The 19,048-nt window shown below is 44.8% G+C and overlaps 3 protein-coding genes and 1 non-coding gene across 4 annotated transcripts in view; all 4 read right to left on the bottom strand.

Moving 5' to 3' along the window:
- The window catches only part of Xe7 (A-kinase anchor protein 17A), a 60,181-nt gene extending 52,601 nt beyond the window's left edge, over positions 1 to 7,580 (bottom strand). Inside the window, exons 1-2 of the mRNA XM_080273942.1 lie at positions 7,357 to 7,580; positions 2,163 to 2,309 (exon numbers count right to left, since the gene is read on the bottom strand). Coding sequence (XP_080130068.1) covers positions 2,163 to 2,309; positions 7,357 to 7,533 — 324 coding nt within the window. The 5' untranslated portion in view covers positions 7,534 to 7,580. The remainder of the gene's footprint in view (positions 1 to 2,162; positions 2,310 to 7,356) is intronic.
- Positions 7,581 to 7,595: 15 nt separating this feature from the next.
- LOC145401648 (uncharacterized) lies at positions 7,596 to 16,916 on the bottom strand. Its single transcript, XM_080273859.1, has 4 exons — positions 16,888 to 16,916; positions 12,297 to 13,359; positions 10,990 to 12,185; positions 7,596 to 7,815 (listed from the first exon to the last, which is right to left on the bottom strand). Exons 1-4 carry the CDS (start codon positions 16,914 to 16,916, stop codon positions 7,596 to 7,598), a joined length of 2,508 nt encoding a protein of 835 aa, XP_080129985.1.
- Positions 16,917 to 17,008: 92 nt separating this feature from the next.
- LOC145401549 (putative glutamate receptor) overlaps positions 17,009 to 19,048 on the bottom strand; it is a 43,894-nt gene continuing 41,854 nt past the window's right edge. The window contains exons 8-10 of the mRNA XM_080273786.1: positions 18,581 to 18,767; positions 18,051 to 18,226; positions 17,009 to 17,357 (exon numbers count right to left, since the gene is read on the bottom strand). Of these exons, the coding sequence (XP_080129912.1) occupies positions 17,009 to 17,357; positions 18,051 to 18,226; positions 18,581 to 18,767 (712 nt within the window). The remainder of the gene's footprint in view (positions 17,358 to 18,050; positions 18,227 to 18,580; positions 18,768 to 19,048) is intronic.
- LOC145390165 (5S ribosomal RNA) overlaps positions 18,966 to 19,048 on the bottom strand; it is a 119-nt gene continuing 36 nt past the window's right edge. Inside the window, exon 1 of the ribosomal RNA XR_013895591.1 lies at positions 18,966 to 19,048. This exon is cut by the window's right edge and continues 36 nt beyond it. This is a non-coding gene — a ribosomal RNA (5S ribosomal RNA).

The following is a 19,048-nucleotide window of genomic DNA, read 5'->3' as shown; positions in this document are numbered from 1 at the left end:
GGGAGGTAGCCAAGACAGGACGACACACTCGCCATTTACTCATCCATTCAAACACATTCATTCGCATCTTAGCCCCAAAGGGGAGAACAGACAGATCCTAACCGCACCACACCACACAAAGGTCAACTGCGCAATGTAATCAGTGACATCCGCAGCAGGGTCCGACAGCAGAGCTGCTTTACTCCTGCCACATCATAACAGACTCATCCCCTTACCCGCACCTGACCTGAAATAGCTGATCAGACCAAATGCGGGAGAATATCCCTTCAGGGCTGCGACATCACTTATTCATTCATAATTTCTCTCCATTTATTTCTGTCACGCACAGCCACTCTTCCTTGCTCAACAGACATCCCTCTCGCATCCAGCGCTCTCTTCACACTGTCCATCCATCCTATTCGTGGTCTTTCTCTCATCCTTACACCTCTCACATCAGATCTAGTTATCTTTTTCACCAATCGCTCATTATCCATTCTCTCCATATGCCCAAACCATCGCAACACCCTCTGCTCAACTCTACCAGCCATCTCCCGAACAACTCCAGTTCTCCTTCGCACTTCATCATTCCACACTCGATCCATACGCGTCACTCCACACATACTCCTCAGACACCTCATCTCCATTACATTCAGACTTTTCCTCTCTGCTACACCCATATTCCATGTTTCAGCTCCATATAATGCAGTCGGTACCACAACACCCTCATACAGCCTTCTCTTTACATTCATTCTAAGTGAATGACATCTAAACACTTTTTTCATTCCTCCCAGCACCTTTCCTACTTCATTTATTCTAAACTTCACTTCTGCATCTATTCTTCCATCCACAGCAACATGTGACCCGAGATATTTAAAACACTCTACCTCCTCAAGCAACTCGCTATTCAAAACTATATTCATCCCCCTACCATCTACCAACCTCGTACACTTCATCACTTTACTCTTATTCTCATTTACTTTCAATTTCCTCCTTTCACACACCCTTCCAAACTCCTCTACCAACTGTCTCAATCTCTCCTCTGAATCAGCCACCAGTGTAGTATCATCTGCAAACAGCAGCTGCTTCAGATTCCACTCTCCACCATCAACATTCACCAGACTCATACCTCCACCTAAAACTCTTGCATTCACCTCCCTTACAACACCATCCATGTAAATATTAAACAACCAAGGCGACATCACACATCCCTGTCGCAGTCCCACTCTCACAGGAAACCAATCACTCACAGCATTTCCCATTCTTACACATGCTCTACTATTTACATAAAAAAACTTTTCACCCCTTTTAGTAACCTACCATCACGTCCATACAATCTTAAAACAGTCCACAAAGCCTCCCTATCAATTCTATCATACACTTTCTCTAAATCCATAAATGCCCAAAACACATCCTTGCCTTTCGCTAAATACTTTTCACACACTTGTCTCACCGCAAACACCTGATCCACGCATCCCCTCCCTCTCCTAAAGCCACACTGCTCATCACCAATTACTCCCTCTGTACCCTCTCTAACTCTCATAATTAACACTCTACCATACACCTTACCTACAACACTCAACAGACTTATACCCCTAAAGCTAGTACATTCATACTTATCACCCTTGCCTTTATACAACGGGACCACAGAAGCACTTGCCCAGTCAACTGGCACCATACCTTTCACAAAGCACACATTCAACAATCTTACTAACCAGTCAACAATAGTCACTCCATCACCCATCAGGCATTCCACAACACACCCATCCATACCTGCAGCTTTCCCTGTTTTCATCTCCTTTACTGCTTTCTCCACTTCCTCCTTCGTGATCAAAGAATCATTCAACTCTCCCAACACATTTATTCCTTGCACCCTTCCATCTGCCACAATGTCAGCCACCCCTTCCTCCTCTACATTTAACAATCTTTCAAAATACTCTGCCCATCTCTTCCCCCCCTTGTGGCGGGGGGGACACAATCTGGCCGCACTATGGGGTGGTACTACTACTCTGCGGCCAGGTTGTGTTAGGAAGAATACTGCCACCGTATTCCCTGCGTATCGTAAAAGGTGACTAAAAGGGGCAGGGTGAGGGGACTAGGGACCCCCTCCTCTGTTTTTAGTTCCTAAAAAGAGACAGGCCAAAGAAAGGGATATCTAGACAAAAGGTTGGAAAAAAAGCACTGACCTTCATATCAATTTTACTGATGACATGAGCAAGGTTTTTCTTGTTCTCTATCTCAGCATCAAAGCGTAAGAATTCCAGTGTGCTCTTGGTAACCTTGATCACTGAGAAAACCTCAGGTAAAATGGCTGCTCGAAGCTTCTCCATCACCTAAAAAACACAATTACAGTAACTAGTTGTTAGTCATCTATTCTTATACTTTTCAGCATACCATAGCAGGTGCATGGCCGGATGCTTATAGAGAGGATGAAGAGAATAACAGAATATAACACAGGAGAGGAGCAGGGCAGATTTAGAAAAGGCAGGACATTTGTATATACCACATACTGGATAAACAATGAGGACATTAGTTGAGAAGAGTACATTGCAAAGAATAACAAGCTGTATCTTGCATTTATGGACAAGGATATGGCTTACGATAGGACAGATTGGGAGGGATTACGAAGTATGCTATGCAAATACAATGTAGGATGAAGTTTGTTCAAGGTAACAAAGTCCTTACAGGAGGGCAGTGTAGTACTGCATGATCTACCAAAGACTCAACAACATGTCACAAAAATACTCCCACTAATATCAATACATTAGCCTTGTATGAGACACTTCTAGAATGTATTTAATATATGGATGGTGGGTGTTTACACCAAAATGGGGACATGTGGAGACGTATGGTATGTAGGATTGCTGGACCCAGGGAACAGGCTGTTAAGCCTATGTCCACAGTCGCACATATAAATATATTGTACAGTGGGGGCACTCACCATCCACTCACTCGATGTAGTGCTGCTCTCGGGTGTCTGTCCTGTCATCTCTTCCATCCTTCTTTCCTTCCATTCTCTTCTGTCTTTCTTTCCTTCAGTCTTTCCGCATCCTTCTGCCTAAGGGGGACTTTACACTCCCTCTTCTGTCTTTCTTTCCTTCATTCTTTCCTCTTCCTTCTGCCTGTGGGTGGCTCTAAACTGAGTGACAAGCCAAATGGTTTCCTATACACCAGGAAAACCATTTACTATGCTGGGTGGTAACCATATAACCAAATTTTGGCACCTGGTGGTTTGGTGGGTAATTATTGCGCTCCAATCGGAGTGAGCCGGTGAAGGTTTATATCCATGGGGTGGTTGGGGTTTACTGCTCACGTAATGCCACTCAGGGACGAGTGAGGCTGGTCACTCTCAACTTAAATGTCAGGACCAACTGCCTAACCTCGGGCTCCTAAGCTCTTCATGGAGCAATGTAGGATTGGATGATGGATGGATGGATGTACATATGTACATAAATATATACAGTGTTCTTTTGGTTATCCTGCACTTGGCTATAGTGGTTTTCATTATCAATGCAAGATGAAAATCTGCACTCCTGCTGTTACTGCAGATTTTTTGGCTCAAAAACAATGTTGTTGAGCATCTGAGCTGGTTTTTGTCGGCAATAATGGTGCAGTGTCTGTGGTTTCTCGTGGTTCTGATGGATTCAAGGATGAGGCTCTACTCGAGGTGCTAATTCCATGTGGCAGAGACCACTAACTCTCCACCCCTAGCCTCAGAATCCATCATCTCATGCTCATCTAACTCTCCACCCCTAGCCTCAGAAACCATCATCTCATGCTCATCTAACTCTCCACTCCTAGCCTCAGAAACCATCATCTCATGCTCATCTTAAGTCTCTCTATGGCACATTTTTCTTCTTTACTGTGCCCTTCTCATCACTTTCTATTATCCTAACCATGCTCATGTGTGTTTCTGATACCTACCACAACAGTATGTATGTATTTAGTGGGTCTAAACTGTCACAAGAGTGAAAATTAGGGCTTGCACTTGGGATGTCTGGTACCAAGTAGCATAAATCCCATACTTTCTGTGCTTTCGTTACCACAAAATTGTCTGTTTAGTTATCATGCACGATGTTCGGTACCAATTATGCATGATAACCAAGGGATCACCACACTGGTATATGTACAGCTACTGCAAATTGCCTTAAGACCTCCCCCCCAAAAGGTATTAAAAAACACAAATCATAGTATATTACAATGTTTCTTCATGAAATGCCATTCATTAATATGAAATCATGTTTCCCTTGTTTTTCAGGACCAGTTGGATGCGTTTTGGCATGGAATCACTTAGATCTCTAAACTAAGAACATTTCTTTGCACCAAACATTTGTCAGTTCAGTCTTGAGGTTGTCCAGATTGGGTGTCTTCTTCTCTGCCATGATTTTCTTCATCTTTGCCCAGCAGTTTTCTATCGGATTTAGATCAGGACTGTTGCCACGCCAGTCAAGGACCTCAATCCGATTATCCTGAAAATTTTTCTATTAAGAAATGACTCAAAAACTTTTGAGATACAGGATGTTAAAGCAACTGGACAATAGTTAGAGGATCACCCTTCTTTGGGACTGGCTGAATGAGAGCAAACTTCCAGCAAGAAGGAAAGATGCAAGTTGACAGACTAAGGCAAAAGAGTTTGCCTAGGCAGGGTGTAAGCACAGAAGCACAGTTCTTGAGGACAACAGGAGGGACTCCATCAGGCCCATATGCCTTGTTAGTACTGAGGCCTGTGATGGCAGAAAATACATCAGCTGAAGAAATTTTAATGCCAGCCAGAGGAAGTCACAGGGGGGAGGTGATGTAACTACCAGTTAAGGTGAACTGGTAACTTATTTTTAGGTTTATTTTTGGTGGTAGGCAGCAAGTGATGTGCAGTGAAGTGAAATTACAACGAGTTTAGGTGAGTTGGAAACCTGTTTTGGGGACTATGTTGGGTGGGTGACTCATGGCCAAAAAGTATCCCCACTGAATCCATTTTATCTTAACTGAACTGATATACAATAAATTATTTAAAAAAAAAAAAAAAAATCATAAAATGAGGGCAAGCTGTAGTATGGATGTAATCAACTGCATTTACATGACAATTTGTAATAAACTGTAACAATTACAGTTACAGATTATGATTATATCCCATGTTTGGTTTATGATTAATAACCAGTAGTAGTAGTAGTAGTTGTTCCCTAGGCATTCTTGCCGAACAGCCTCCAGTCCCTGAGGCAGGCCACGGCCGAGACTGGGCTTTCCCACAGAGCCCTCAAGGAGTGTATTTTGTGTTGCTGGAGTAGGTGATCGTGTGCAATGCAGTCTTTCATAATGTGCTTAGTAGTATGGGGTGGTGTGTTGCATTCTGCACAGGCATCAACGACAGAGTCATCCAGCCTCTTCTGATAACTTAAGAGGGCCAGATGATGCCCACATCTCAGCCTGGCCAAGTGGACCCTGTCCACACAAGGGAGACAGGATTCAGAAGGGTGGATATCAAGAGGCCGTGCATGCAGCTATGTGCTGTCTTTAAGTGACTGAATCGAGCGGCGAGTGATATGAGTATGGATATGCTTCTGGAAGCTGGTCTGAGACGAGTGAGTGGGGAGAAATGACAGTATTTGTGTATGATATCATGTGCTAAGGTGTTGTTCTGATGTTCCTTGGTGTGTGTGGATATGCTGCCATGTAGTGTAGTGGATGGTGTGGGTTTGTGGAGGCTGCGGTGAGAATTTGGGTAACTCTCATGTTTAAATGATCCTTGATTTTGAGGACTTTGGTTTCTTGGTGTACAAAGTCTAAGGTGTAGCAGCAGCGCAGTCTGTGATTATTTTTAGGGCCTTGTTCTGTATGGTCTGTAGAGTGCTGTAGTGTGTTTTAGTGAGGTTAGAAGTCCAAGTAGGGCTTGTATAATTCATCATTGAGCATATATATTGTTTGTATACTGTGGTGGTGGTTTCTTTGATGTGTCCAAATGTCGTATAGGCAAGTGATCTCAAGGCATCGAGTCTGGGTGTTAATTTATCTTTAAGGTTTGTTATGTGTTGTTTAAATGGCATTGATGTATTGTATGTTACACCAAGGTTGTGTGTGTGTGTGTGGTAGGGGATCATTGTTTACGGTGAGGTGTGGAATGTCACTGTGTTCTGCTGTCCAGTTTGTGAGATGGGCCACTGCAGATTTGGCTGGGGCTATTTTGAGCCTGTTTGTGGTGAACCATTCGTGTAGTGTGTTGAGGTACGGCCGGAGGATGCATGCAGCTGTGTTTGTGTTTTGGTGTGTACACGTAAGTGTTATGTTGTCTGTATAGGAAGCTATGTGTATCTTTGGTGTGTGGGGTGTGGGTAAGTTGTGCACGTATAGGTTAAAGAATGTAAGGGACAAAACAGATCCTTGGGGGACGCCGTTTGGGAAGTTTCTGATGTTTGAAGACTGACCGGCAAATGTTACATGTGCATATCTGCCTGCTAATTAGTTTGCCAGTCAACTTTTTGTATTATTGTGCATGTTTGTGTTGAATATTTTGTTTGTGAGGTTGTGGTGGGGGATCGCATCAAAAGCTTTGCTAATCTCTAATGTGACTAGAAGTGTTCTGTGTGGTGGCCTAGCTGAATTCATGCCATCAAAAACTCTGTGTGTAAGGTCTATAAGAAGTGTTTGTGGAGTGTAGTGACCTAAAGCCATGTTGTGATGGGGTTAGGAGGGCGTGAGGTGTAACTGGTTGTAGTACCAGTTGTTCAGTAACTTTGGAGGGGGTGCAGAGGAGTGTGATGGGGTGGTGTGAAGAAGGTAACATGGGGTCTTTGTTGGGTTTGGGGATAGTGATGATAGTGCCATGCTTCCAGATGCTGGGTATTATGTTGTGTGAGTAGCTGTAGTTTGATATGTTGGTGAGTGCGTGAACGCCTTGTGGTCCATGGTGTTTAAGGTGTATGTTGCTTATGTTGTCTGGTCCACAGGCAGATGAGTGCTTGAGGTTGCTAATGATGTGCTTCATCTGGTTGCAAGTGAAAGGTGCGAAGTCTGGGTCTGTGGGGAACTGTCTCTTACATCAAATGACACGTCAGTCATCACGATGGGGATTTAGATGGCTGATGTGTGAAAAGTGATTGATGAGAGTGTTTATTTGTTGTTTGTTTGAAGGTATGGTGTCTGTTGTTGTGATGGCAGTGTGTGATTGTGTAGTGCTGCTGTTGGAGAGTGTGATGTTGTTTAGTGTTTTGTAGAGTTTACTGGTGTTTGTTTTGTGATCAAGTGTCTGGAGATAATTATTCCAGTTTAGTGTTTGTTGTTCTGATATTTTTTTGTTTATGGGAGTGTTGAGTTCTTGTATTTGTTGTAATGATATATACAGTATATAAAATAATGATCACTGCTTTAAAAAAAAAAAAAAACACTCACTTCCCAGTTTGAGATGGACTGTCCTGACTTGAGCTGGGGGAGAGTGACTGTAATGCTGAGTCGGGCTATTGGCTTGAGGTACAGTCCTGAAATGCGAGACAGTTCCTCACAGTCACTCGTGTCAGTCACCTCCTGCTGGTTCCTTGGGGTTTGGCTTTTATTAGCAGTTTTATCCATTTTTGCAGTTTTGTTATCACCAAAGACTTTGAATGACTACAAATTAATGTCTGCTTTTGCAGTTATGTTAGTCTGCTGACTTGGAGTGGTTGCAAGTCTGCCTTTGTAGTTTTGTCAGGATCACTGATTTGTGGTGGCCGCAAATAAATGCCCACTTCGGTAGTTTCAGTAGGTGGAATGCTTGTACTCAACTTGACTGCCTCTTCATTGTTGCTTGCTGGAGCTTGATCAGCTGTCTGGTTCACCTTCTTGTTGGAGCCACATGATGGCTTGAGCTGACAACTGGGAAAAGGAATAGAATATCAGTAAGATGCACAGCATGTTTTGATTTTACAGTTGTTCAAATGGAAGTACTGCACTCATATAAGGAGACACTTTTTTGGAAAGATACAACAGATACAGTACTACTGTAACTTATCAATAATCAACATTTCCATATCTGGCTATAAATCCTCCAGTAAGAGAAAGATGCATAATGGGTACAGATCGCAAAATAAAGACGTTATCACAACAGCTGCTTAAGATGTAATTCAGAACAAGCACTAAGGCTTCAGTCATCTCAGATTGGTTGGTATGTCTGGCTGTGTGGTGCATCTGTTCATAAATTCATAATAATGCACAGTATGTAACTTATCCTTTTGTACTACACAAAGGTAACTGCCAATGCCGTATTAATCCCATCAAGGTGTCTGGGGGTGCTGGAGAGGGATGCATTGTTATGGTGGCACTAGTAAACAAGGGTAAACCCACTGCATGGTTATAAAAATGTCCTTCAACTCCCTCCTTATCCTGCATAAGGGGGATGATGGGCTGCAAGAGAAGGGTAACTTCAACATGCAGTCTGTCAAATTTACATTCAGATGAGCCTGGAACCACAACAGGAGCACTACAGTAAGGCTTTATTTATTTATTTTTTTATTAATCATCCAATATGGCACCCACTATCACTTATAACTGCCATTAACAGAAGAAAAGAAAGGTTTACTTATGCATGCATGATCAAGAGTAGTGCAGGAAAGACATATGGGGTGTCCCTGGAAATGATTCATTCATTCATTCATTGCCAGATGCCATGTATCCCAGACGGGGTGGCCAATGGCTTAGAGTTAATTGTTTTACAGGGAGGGGCACTAATCCTCCACCAACCCCACTTGACACGTGGGGATGCCAACAGCATCTGGTGTTCCCAGGTGGTCACCCATCCAAGTACTAACCAGACCCAACGTTGGGTCAGTACATAAAGTCCGCAAAAACCAAGAAAAGGTCCAGTGTAGTTTCTGTGTTTCTGACTACAAAGGAACTTTTTTTGGACAACATACACCTTCCTGCTTGGCAAATTATATTGTTTATAAACCACTGGATTCAGAAGTTCTGGAACCTATCTATCTATTGCCAGATGCCTCAATCCCGTTTGGGGTGGCCACAAACAAATCACCTCCACGTCGCCCTGCCCCCGCCATTTCACTGCCCTGCTCCCAACTCACACCCCCCTCTCTCATATACCTCTCCACCCCATCCCTCCATCTCATCCTCGGCCTCCCCCTCCCTCTTCCCCCTTCCACCTCACTCACATACACTCTCTTCATCAGTCTCTCACCCTCCATCCTCTCCACATGGCCAAACTACCTCAGTGTGTTCCTCATAACGCTTCCTATCACATCCACATCCACACCACAACGCTCCTTTATATCCTCATTCATCAGCCTGTTTCTCCATGTGACTCCACAGGCTCCTTTTAAATAACTCATTTCCATTGCTCTCATTCGTGACCTGTGTCCTTCCAACAACGTCCAAGCTTCACTTCCATACGTTAGAGTTAGTACCGGTATCACAATACTGTCATGTAGTAACTTTTTCACTTCCATGCTCACTTCCCTGTTTCTTATCACTGCTTTCAAAGAACCAGCAACCTTTCTTCCCTGCTGCACCCTTTCAAGCACTTCACCCTCCAAACCTCCATCCTTACTCATCACACTACCCAAGTACTTAAACGTACTCACATTTTCCAATTCCTCACCATCAAACCTCGCTGTCCATTCACTGACTTCACCTCTCTCAAAGACCATCACTTTACTCTTCCCTACATTCACCTTTAGATTCCGTTTCTTACACACACTCTCAAACTCATCCACCAAGCCTTGCAGCTCCCCTTCGTCTTCACTCAACAACACAGTATCATCTGCAGACAACAGTACAGGGAGTTTCCAAACACTATCCTCTCTCACCAGGGCCACTCCAACAGGTGTGGAGGAGCACCACCACGGTGAGGCATCAGCCTCTAAACATCACAATGTAAATCATATGTAAGTAACGAACGTCCTTACCTTCTCACAAATCTCCGTCTGAACTTCCTAGCAGTTATCTTGAACAGGGCACACAGCTTCCTGTGATAATGTATTCCAAATTCCGTGGTGTGGAATCCCTATTATACCATCGCCTCGCACGCCTCTTCTGTTAAAGAATCTCAGCACATTCCACTGACTATCAAACTCTACTTATTTTAGGTTATAAACCATCACTTAAACTCGCAGGGTTTTTAACTAATTGTTGTCGAAATGTTCATCATCCGTTTCATCGCGAACTAAAGCCATTCTCCTCGATGCTTATGATTACGTGAGTTTTCCACTGATAACCACAGTTTTGTCACGTCCTTTCCTGTAACTGAAATAAACCTGAGATATATAATATTGAAATAACTCTACCACAGGACTACTGACAAAATACGTCGCCGTCACTCTTTACAATTCGTGGGATGTTTATCCTTACTTTGAAAATATTCCTGTTTGGCTGTTCAAATTTGTGTCACCCTGGTTTATGCAATAAACTAAAATTTTGAACTTTCTATACTAATGTTAAAGGCAATTAAAAAACAAACTATGCATGTAGTATAAAATAATTTTCTTGGAAAAGACCATAAAATTTAACTGTTTCAAAAAACATTCAGTTGTTCCGTGGCTGTTTACTTCTACCAGCGCCATCACCGGCATTCAACGTAACAGCAAATTATCAGTTTCGCTATTTCTTTGTAAATCATGCATTAAAAATGACATCCTTCAAAGATAGCTACTAACATACTGGAGGAAAAACTGATGTAAATGTACGTTTTATTTGAGGCGGCAGAAATTTTTTTACTATATTATTATTCTTTACTCCTGTATGTAATACATCATACAAATGCCTCTGTAACTATTTTTTTTTTTTAAATCAAAGGATATGTGGTTATACCCCCCAAAAAAATGGTGTGACCACACCCACGAATGTCCAACTGTAATGACTGAAAAGGTGTGTCTTTTACGACAATAAACATTTCTTGGTTCTTGGTGTTGATTTAGGGCTTTCATTTCCGAGGGGGGTCGGAGGAGCCCTTCCGGTGGCTTATGGAGCAGATGTCTTGCCTAGATGCGATGCAGTTGCCTGGACTTCCTTAAGACACACACCAAACGAATGACAGGATACCTTAGGGGACTGTTCAGACCCACACCTCCAAGGAGTACTGGCAGAGTGAAGTCTCGTACACCTAAGATAGACAGACGATCCCTCAATTCTGTGCGCATGGAGTGAAATCTTGGACAGTGCAAAAGAAAGTGGGCAATTGTTTCCTCTTGATCTCTGCACCACTGGCAGTAAGGGTCCGGCACCAGGCGTAGGCGGTGGAGATGGGACGCCAGACCAACGTGTCCAATGCGCAGTCTGGTGAGTGCCACGTCCAAGGCACGAGCAGTGGAACGGGCCCAAGGGTGACAAAAGGAGTCCGTGCGGTAAGCCCCTAAGGTGGAGGAGGGGAGCTCTGCTGCCAATTCTGAGTCCCAGGCCTTTCCACTAGCAACCGTCAGAAGCCTGCTACAAGTTGCCTCTTGAAGTGGAAGAGTCTCCACTGCTGCTGAGGTCAAAGCCAGCCTTGCAGCCCTGTCATCTATCTCATTGCCCCTGATGCCCACATGAGATGGTATCCACTGTAGGCGAAGTACCCAATTCTCCTGGAGAAGTTGACTCAGCAGGGTCTGGATCTCATAGAGGAGATGTCTCGCTGACTGTGCCTTGGGGGACACAATAAGGTGCAATGCTGCCAGACAGTCTGTATAAATGACCACCTTCTGGGGTTGGAGATGTGCCTTGATGAAGGCCAAGGCCTTGAAGAGGGCAAAAAGTTCCGACGTGACACTATCATGAAGTGCAGCCAAGCGCCATGTTTGGCAGAGAGAAAGGTCCACTAAGTATATTGCCGCAGCAGATGCTGCGGGTGTTGTGGTGTGTGAACCGTCAGTAAATACTTCAAAGTATCCCGCATACACCGTGTCCGACAGCTCTCTGTACAATGCTGGTGCTAGATGTCCATCTTGAGATTTGTCAAAAGACTCCGACAGGCAGAATGATACTAGAGATGAGAGTTTCCTCCAAGGCGGTGTTGGGGGCACTGAGGGGAGGGGCTGACGGAGTGGTGGTGGCAGCGAGAGGGACCTGTACGCCCAGAGAGCCCTGATCAAGAGTGGCTGGCGGGACCTCACAGGCCAAACAGGATGTGACAAAATGACACCCGCCTCCTCGAAGAGCACTGGTAGAGGGTGGTGGCGGGAGGAGTGTTGTATGGCCTGGTAGCGGCGGCAAACGAGCTTCGACCTGGTGACATGTAGAGGAGGGACACCACTCTCCGCCTGCAAGGACAGCACGGGGGAAGAACAAAATACCCCCAGGGCAATGCGTAGGGCGGCGTTTTGTATCGGGTCAAGTTTTCACAACTGAGTGAAGGATGCTGAACCATAAACTGAGCACCCGTAGTTGATCTTTCCCAAGATGGCAGCACGGTAGTAGCCTAAAAGAAGGTCACGGTTGGCACCCCATTTAGACCCTGCTACACTCTTCATGACGTCTAGCCTCTTGGCGCAGGATGTTCGGAGGTATTCTATGTGGTGACGCCTCGTAAGGACTGGCCCATCCAGACAAAGTCCCAAGAAGGTGTGAGTACGGACTACAGGAGGAGATTCAGTGCCAATCCTGACCACCGGCTGAGATGGCATGCGACGCAAGGTGAAGGCCATCACGGCACACTTTGACACCCCGATCTCCAGATCCCATTGGTGAACCCAGTCCTCTAGAGTTGAGACAGCCGCCTGAAGTCTCCTCTGTGCATCTTCCATGGTGGTGTCCCTGCTAATGATAGTCACGTCATCTGCATAAACCAATGTGGAGACGTCCGGATGGTTGGGCAGGTCTGACATCAAAACATTGAAAAGCAAGGGGCTGAGAACTGAGCCTTGGGGCACCCCTCTACGGATGGGACGAGGAGAGGAAATGGCCCCACCAACAGATACGACATAACTCCTGCCATCAAGATAGTTGACAAACCACACCAACACTGAACCAGAGACCCCAAGGCGGGAGAGCTTATACAGGATGCCAGTATGTGGCGATGAGTCAAAGGCCCCCTTGATGTCCACGAAAAGGGCCAGCATATATAGCCCCTTGCGGTACGTGTCGTGGATCAGGTATTCCAGCTGGCAGAGTATGTCCAAGGTGCCCCGGCATGGGCGAAAACTACATTGTTCCTCTTTAAGAAGGGATCTAGATTCTAGCCACCATGACAGGCGACGAGCCACCATCCTCTCCAGCAGTTTCCCTACACACGAGAGAAAGGCGATGGGCCTGTACGAAGATGGCTTGGTCGGGTCCTTGCCTGGCTTGAGGAAAGGCAGCAGCATTGAGGTCTTCCATTCCACCGGGAATATCTCCTGGCTCCAGCTGCGATTATAAATGTGAAGGAGGCAATCCTGCAGGTTGGGTGTCAGTCGCTGGAGGAATTCATTGGTCACCGAGTCTGGGCCCGCCGCCCTGCCGGTCCGAAGGGCAGACAAGGCGGGGGACTCACGGAGATTATTTTATCTGGCCTTGGGGGGCCAGAAAACAGAAAAGGATAGGAACTACGTCTGCACTAGATTAACGAGTGACTAGTGCAGTGGTTCCCAGACTGGGAGTCATAAACCTCTGGGGGCCACAGTACAGTTCTCAGAGGATCCATGTGGTATTCTCAAGTATCTGGGGCCAATAGATACAGAAATTTATTATAATTTTCTTGAGGCAACAGTTGTGAGGACTCCTTTTTCTGCCAACCATATTATCAATTTCTAGAGGCAATAATTGGAAGGAATCCTTTTCAGCCAACCATTTTATCTAAAGCAGACCAAAAAAAACAATGTAAGATGAATAACTGAAACTTCGAAACGATTTGTCTAGTAAAAACATTCGGAAAGAGGAGCTTGGCGGTGTGTTGGATGAGAATTGGACGCTACGCTAATACCGTGCGATTAGTTGTTTGGATGTTTGTGGCATTCCAATTTATCAGGCTCAGCAAAGCGGAGTTTTTCACGTTCTTGTTTCTCAGATCACGGCAGCGTAATCAGTTCCACGTGAAGATAAGCTCTGCCGTGTCCTTGTTATGACTCAGCGACTAATATCCCATTTGGCAACAAAAATGCAGTTACAACCGTATCATAGAGCGTTCAGTTCACCCTTTAAATGTTGCTTAATGCGCATACACCCCGTCTCTATTTTTAATAACTTGAGTTGTTAAAATTTCATATTCAGGATACTCTTTCGATCACTGCTGCTTTGTTTAATTATTAAAAAAAAATGTGGAGGGGGCCACTGTTAGGCCCGCTTCACACGAGCGTTTTTTTCCCGCGCGGTAGTATGGCCGCGCGGGTGGGTGTACAAGAGGCATGTCTTCACACGAGCGGTTTTTTCCCGCGCGGTTCTTATGCAACAGTGCACAGAATACCTCTCAGTTTGTCGGTGTTTGCTCGATATGGAGGACGTAAAGAAGAGAGTGATTTATGCAGTGTTGCCAGGTCTAGGGAAAAATCCCTTTTCTAGGGAAAAACTGACCCCTAGAGGGAAAAAGGGAAGAAAAGTAAAAACTAGTCAAAATCTAGGGAAAATCGACATGTTTTTTTTTTTTCTCTATATATACAGTATATATGATTTACAAATGAGTCACATTTGTCAACCATCTTAGAATGTTACATCAAGCCAGACTACCTAAGAGGCACTAGCAGTATGTAATGTATGCTTCAGAGATCCAGCCAACTTTCTCCCACTGGAGGAAATGTACCTTGGTGATCGAATAACAGTGTCACTTTACAGCAACCCTGACCTCAGGCAGCTAGTCCACAACTTCAGAGTAAGATGCCTTGATTTCTATGATGAAGGAGAGTCTCAGATAATGAAGAGATTTAAACTGACCCAGTTCTACAAAATCTCGAGGCCACGGACTCTCAACGTGTCCTGAAGAAAACTGTTATGTCTGTCTTTCCCCTAGCATCTCACTTTCCTAACATGGTCCCTGTGGGGGGGTATAAATGGACTTGACACTGAATGGCTTTTGCTGCGCAACACAGACTTGGGAGTGGAAAGTGATATAAATACGTGCAAGTTTTGAATGAAAGTAAACAACATGAAGAAAAGAGGCCCGCTTGGAAGTTTCATGATGAAACTGATGTGCTTGCCTCACTCAAGTGCTGTTGTGGAGAGTATTTTTTTCTCAGATTAACTTCATGAAAACAAAAACAAGGAACCAGCTAAACTCATCAACCCTCAATGGGCTGCTTCATGCCAAAGTAACCTTCGAACCTGCTTCATGTAACAGTTTCAAGATTTTTCCTAGCCATCTTAAGAGGATGCCAAAAGGCTACAAAACCGAAGGCCCTAAACACTAAATTGTAAGTACTGTACTCTGCTGTGACTATTTTGCTACTCTGTAAATTCATGCACTAGTATATCATCACAATTTTTGCAAATTAATGCAACCTAGGGAAATTTAATGGCAAAAAGGGAAATATTGAGGGTGGATCTAGGGAAATATGACTGAGTATACCTGGCAACACTGGATTTATGTGTACTTAATGAACAAGGTGTTAAAAAAGAAGAGACAACGTAAATGGTGGACCCACCCAATAAACACCCCTAGGCTTCTTCAAGGAGCTTTCTACATGATATATTCTGAGCTGAAAGCTGATGAAGAAAAGTTCTTCAATTATTTTCGCATGTCATCTCCTACATTTGAAGAACTTGTGAGCAAACTGAAAGATGGTATTATAAGGCAAGACACAGTTATGAGATCATCCATTTCTCCTGAAGAAGCTGTTGCACTGACTGTGAGGTAAGTGTAAGTGTAAGGTAAATGAAAAAGTAATATGTAGCACAGTAACTTTATTTGCCTTTATATAGGTAAACGGGAAGTGGAACTGATTTGCAATGGTTATGCATGAGAAAGTAATAAAATTATTCATATTAATACGTAAAAATGCATACCTGATTGAAAAATGACAGCAGAAGAGCAGCACACCACCTCTACCACAGAAAACCGCCCGTCTGAAGGGCTCCATAGACTTCTAGAGTATTCCAAACCGCCTGCCGCCGCGCGGGTTGACAGTGCGCGCGGCTATAGTAGCCGCAGCGAGAAATGAACGCTGTGGTGGGGCAGGCGGGATGACCTGGGATTCCCCCACTGTTGCCATATCCACATGTCACCGACCATAGAGGTAGGATGTCACCGACCATCGGCCACCGCTGCAGCCCCGCTCCATGATCCTTACCCTGTGTCTCTGGCTTTCTCTTTCTCTCTCGGTTTCTATATAAACTGGTGTATTTCCGAAACTAATTATGAAATTATTATGACTTTTGTTCCACACCACCACTGAGGTAAAAATCAAGGAGAGTTTTCTGTATAAAGGTTTCCCCCCCCTTGTCTGAGGGCAGGTCAGTTCTGGCGAGTGTATAATTATAGGTCAGGCGGAGGTATCGGCAAGGCCGCACTCCCCCGCTCATATGCCACATTTAGGAGGGGGGGGAAACCTTTATACAGAAAACTCTCCTTGATTTTTACCTCAGTGGTGGTGTGGAACAAAAGTCATAATAATTTCATAATTAGTTTCGGAAATACACCAGTTTATATAGAAACCGAGAGAGAAAGAGAAAGCCAGAGACACAGGGTAAGGATCATGGAGCGGGGCTGCAGCGGTGGCCGATGGTCGGTGACATCCTACCTCTATGGTCGGTGACATGTGGATATGGCAACAGTGGGGGAATCCCAGGTCATCCCGCCTGCCCCACCACAGCGTTCATTTCTCGCTGCGGCTACTATAGTAAATCATTGCCGCACGGGAATTAAGCCGCGCGGGCAGCGTGTGCAGGGCCTCATTGAACTTCATTTCCCGCGCGGGAAAAAACCGCTCGTGTGAAGCTAGCCTTACGGTATTTTGCCCGGGGGGGGGGGGGCGCAGAACGGAACAGCTTAGGAACCACTTGTCTGGTGGGTGCATCTGGGAAAATAATTTCTGTTTAGTATTGCATTAGACGTACTTGTGTTTTGGTACAAGGACCTCTGACATTTCTCGGGAGTGATGTATACAGTAACTGTATGGGTAATTAGTTATCAGACAGTGAAGGGAAGTACGTTTAGAAGTGGCCTTGCTGGAATTGATCAAGATACTTGGCTACGAGACCAGCAAGCTTCCAGGCCAAAGATGGAGACGGCTGCAGCACACCCGATAAACAACACGTAAAACACACCCTGCAGCTGATTCAGGCCCAGAGCTAGTGAGGCTTTGGGAAGTAACGATTCCTGTGGGTCGTCCGTTTCCCGTCGTTTGGGATCGTGGATGATCTGCTGCAGCCATTTTGATATCAAACCAGCTTCCAAAAGACGACGAATTTGGTTGTTAAATTTGTGTCTAAATGGGCATCCTGGGTTCATGGCCCAGCCTATCTCTGACGGGAAGAAGTCCTGGGTGGCCACGTGAAGCTGAGGCTCTCCTGTGCTTGAAGTGAACCTGTTGGAGGAGAAGGAGAAGAAGGCTTAGATATATGCCTATCAACTCCACAAGGGTCATTATTTTTTTCAGTCGTTACTTTTTTTTTTTTTTAGTTTGATCTATTGTAATATCATGCAGTTTTATTCAGTTTTGCATGGAAGGGAATAGGTACAGCCTTCATTTATTCCTTTATTAATAGAGGTTCTTCCTGACCTGAGTAAAATTGTCTTGCGGTAATCTAAGTAAATTGAAAAATGCGTCATTCTAGTGCAGGAGCTAACCCTTAGTTGATGGAAGCCGCTGCTATGCTGAATACAAGCGTTAGTGGCTGCAGGGTTAAAACAATTGAAATTTTCATCGCCCTCAAAGGGAGGCAGGCAGTTTATTTTGTTATGAGATTATACTGATAGCTCTGAACTTTGTTAGTATGAATAGACTATGTATGCTAAGTCAGGCATGTGCACTTTGACTTACTGTGCACTCCATCCTTTTTGCGTTCTGCTCTCCAAGGGTAGAAATAATGGTGTGAATGTGACACCACCTAGATTTTGTAATCCATGTGAATCAGTGTGCAATGGTACTGTTTGTAGAAACTAAAGATTGCTGATGCATAATGCAGTCGCACGCCATAAGTATCTTGTATAAAAAGTAATCCCGCAGTTGATAAAGGCACACATGCAAGTTCTAAAATTTTGTCTAAAAGATACTTACTTGATGGCAATCCTATCCTCCATGTAGAGTCTCCAGGTGATGAAGGCGTACTTGGTGTCCCTGGCCCTAGTGAGGCAAGAGTCGAGGTCAGGGCACTGGTCCAGTCCCCGGTACACCTCCTGGTACAGCGGCACCTTGGAATGCTTGAGCAAATCATGGTCCGCTGCTCCCAGGTTCTGTCAGTTGGTAAATAGGTAGTCATAAGGCACAAGAGGGTTAGTACGAGGGTAGGACGGATACAAGTCACAGATGTTGAAACAGAAATTAGAGCACAGTAGTATTAAAGTATAAAGTCGCAGGAGGTTTCAGAGAAGGGTAGGACAGATACAAGTCATAAACGATCAAACAGACTACTGTACTGAGCCAGTGGACTGTGATATGATATACTGTAGGTTTGTAGGATATGGAAGATACAAAGGTACTGTGTAAACGGTGAAACAGAGAACAGTGGTAGTAGACATTATTGTGGCATAGGTTAGGAGGAGAGTCTGACAGAAGACCACATTCCTAATAACTATATCATGACTCACCTGAATGCCCCATGAGAAGTCTGACTCTACGAGTTCCTCCAGAGAGTTGAGTGTGGGTGAGAGAGTGGGTAGGGTGAAGGAGGCTGTCAGCATGGCCACGTATGAGGTCATGGTAACCAGTGAGAACATCATCCAAGTCGCCACCACAACACGCGAGCCTAGACTTGGGACCCACCGCCGACTCTGCCTGTTGGGAAAAGAAGGACGAAGTACAGATCAAATAAGACGTTTCTCTTAAGACATTTCAGTACTGGGGATGGCCTAGTTTTTCATTCATTCATTGCCAGACGCCATGTATCCCAAACGGGGTAGCCAACGGCTTAGAGTTAATTGTTTTACAGGGAGGGGCACTAATCCTCCACCAACCCCACTTGACACGTAGGGATGCCAACAGCATCTGGTGTTCCCAGGCGGTCACCCATCCAAGTACCAACCAGACCCAACGTTGCTTAACTTCGCTGATCGGAC

This window comes from Coenobita brevimanus, chromosome 1 (assembly GCF_032717465.1).
Source record: "Coenobita brevimanus isolate Jiangsu-jjx chromosome 1, ASM3271746v2, whole genome shotgun sequence".
NCBI classification, from domain to species: Eukaryota; Metazoa; Arthropoda; class Malacostraca; order Decapoda; family Coenobitidae; genus Coenobita; species Coenobita brevimanus.
Note: the sequence above shows the minus strand (reverse complement) of the source record. Positions and strands in the feature narration are given on the sequence as shown.

Excerpts from the sequence above, each read along its gene's own strand:
- LOC145401648 (XM_080273859.1), bottom strand. The coding sequence starts at position 16,916 with ATGTCAGAGGTCCTTGTACCAAAACACAA. Across the intron at positions 12,186-12,296 it reads AGATCAACTACGGGTGCTCA|GCGGAGAGTGGTGTCCCTCC; the intron begins GTTTATGGTTCA and ends CTGTCCTTGCAG. Across the intron at positions 7,816-10,989 it reads GGTCTGAACAGTCCCCTAAG|TTGTCAGCTCAAGCCATCAT; the intron begins GTATCCTGTCAT and ends TCCTTTTCCCAG.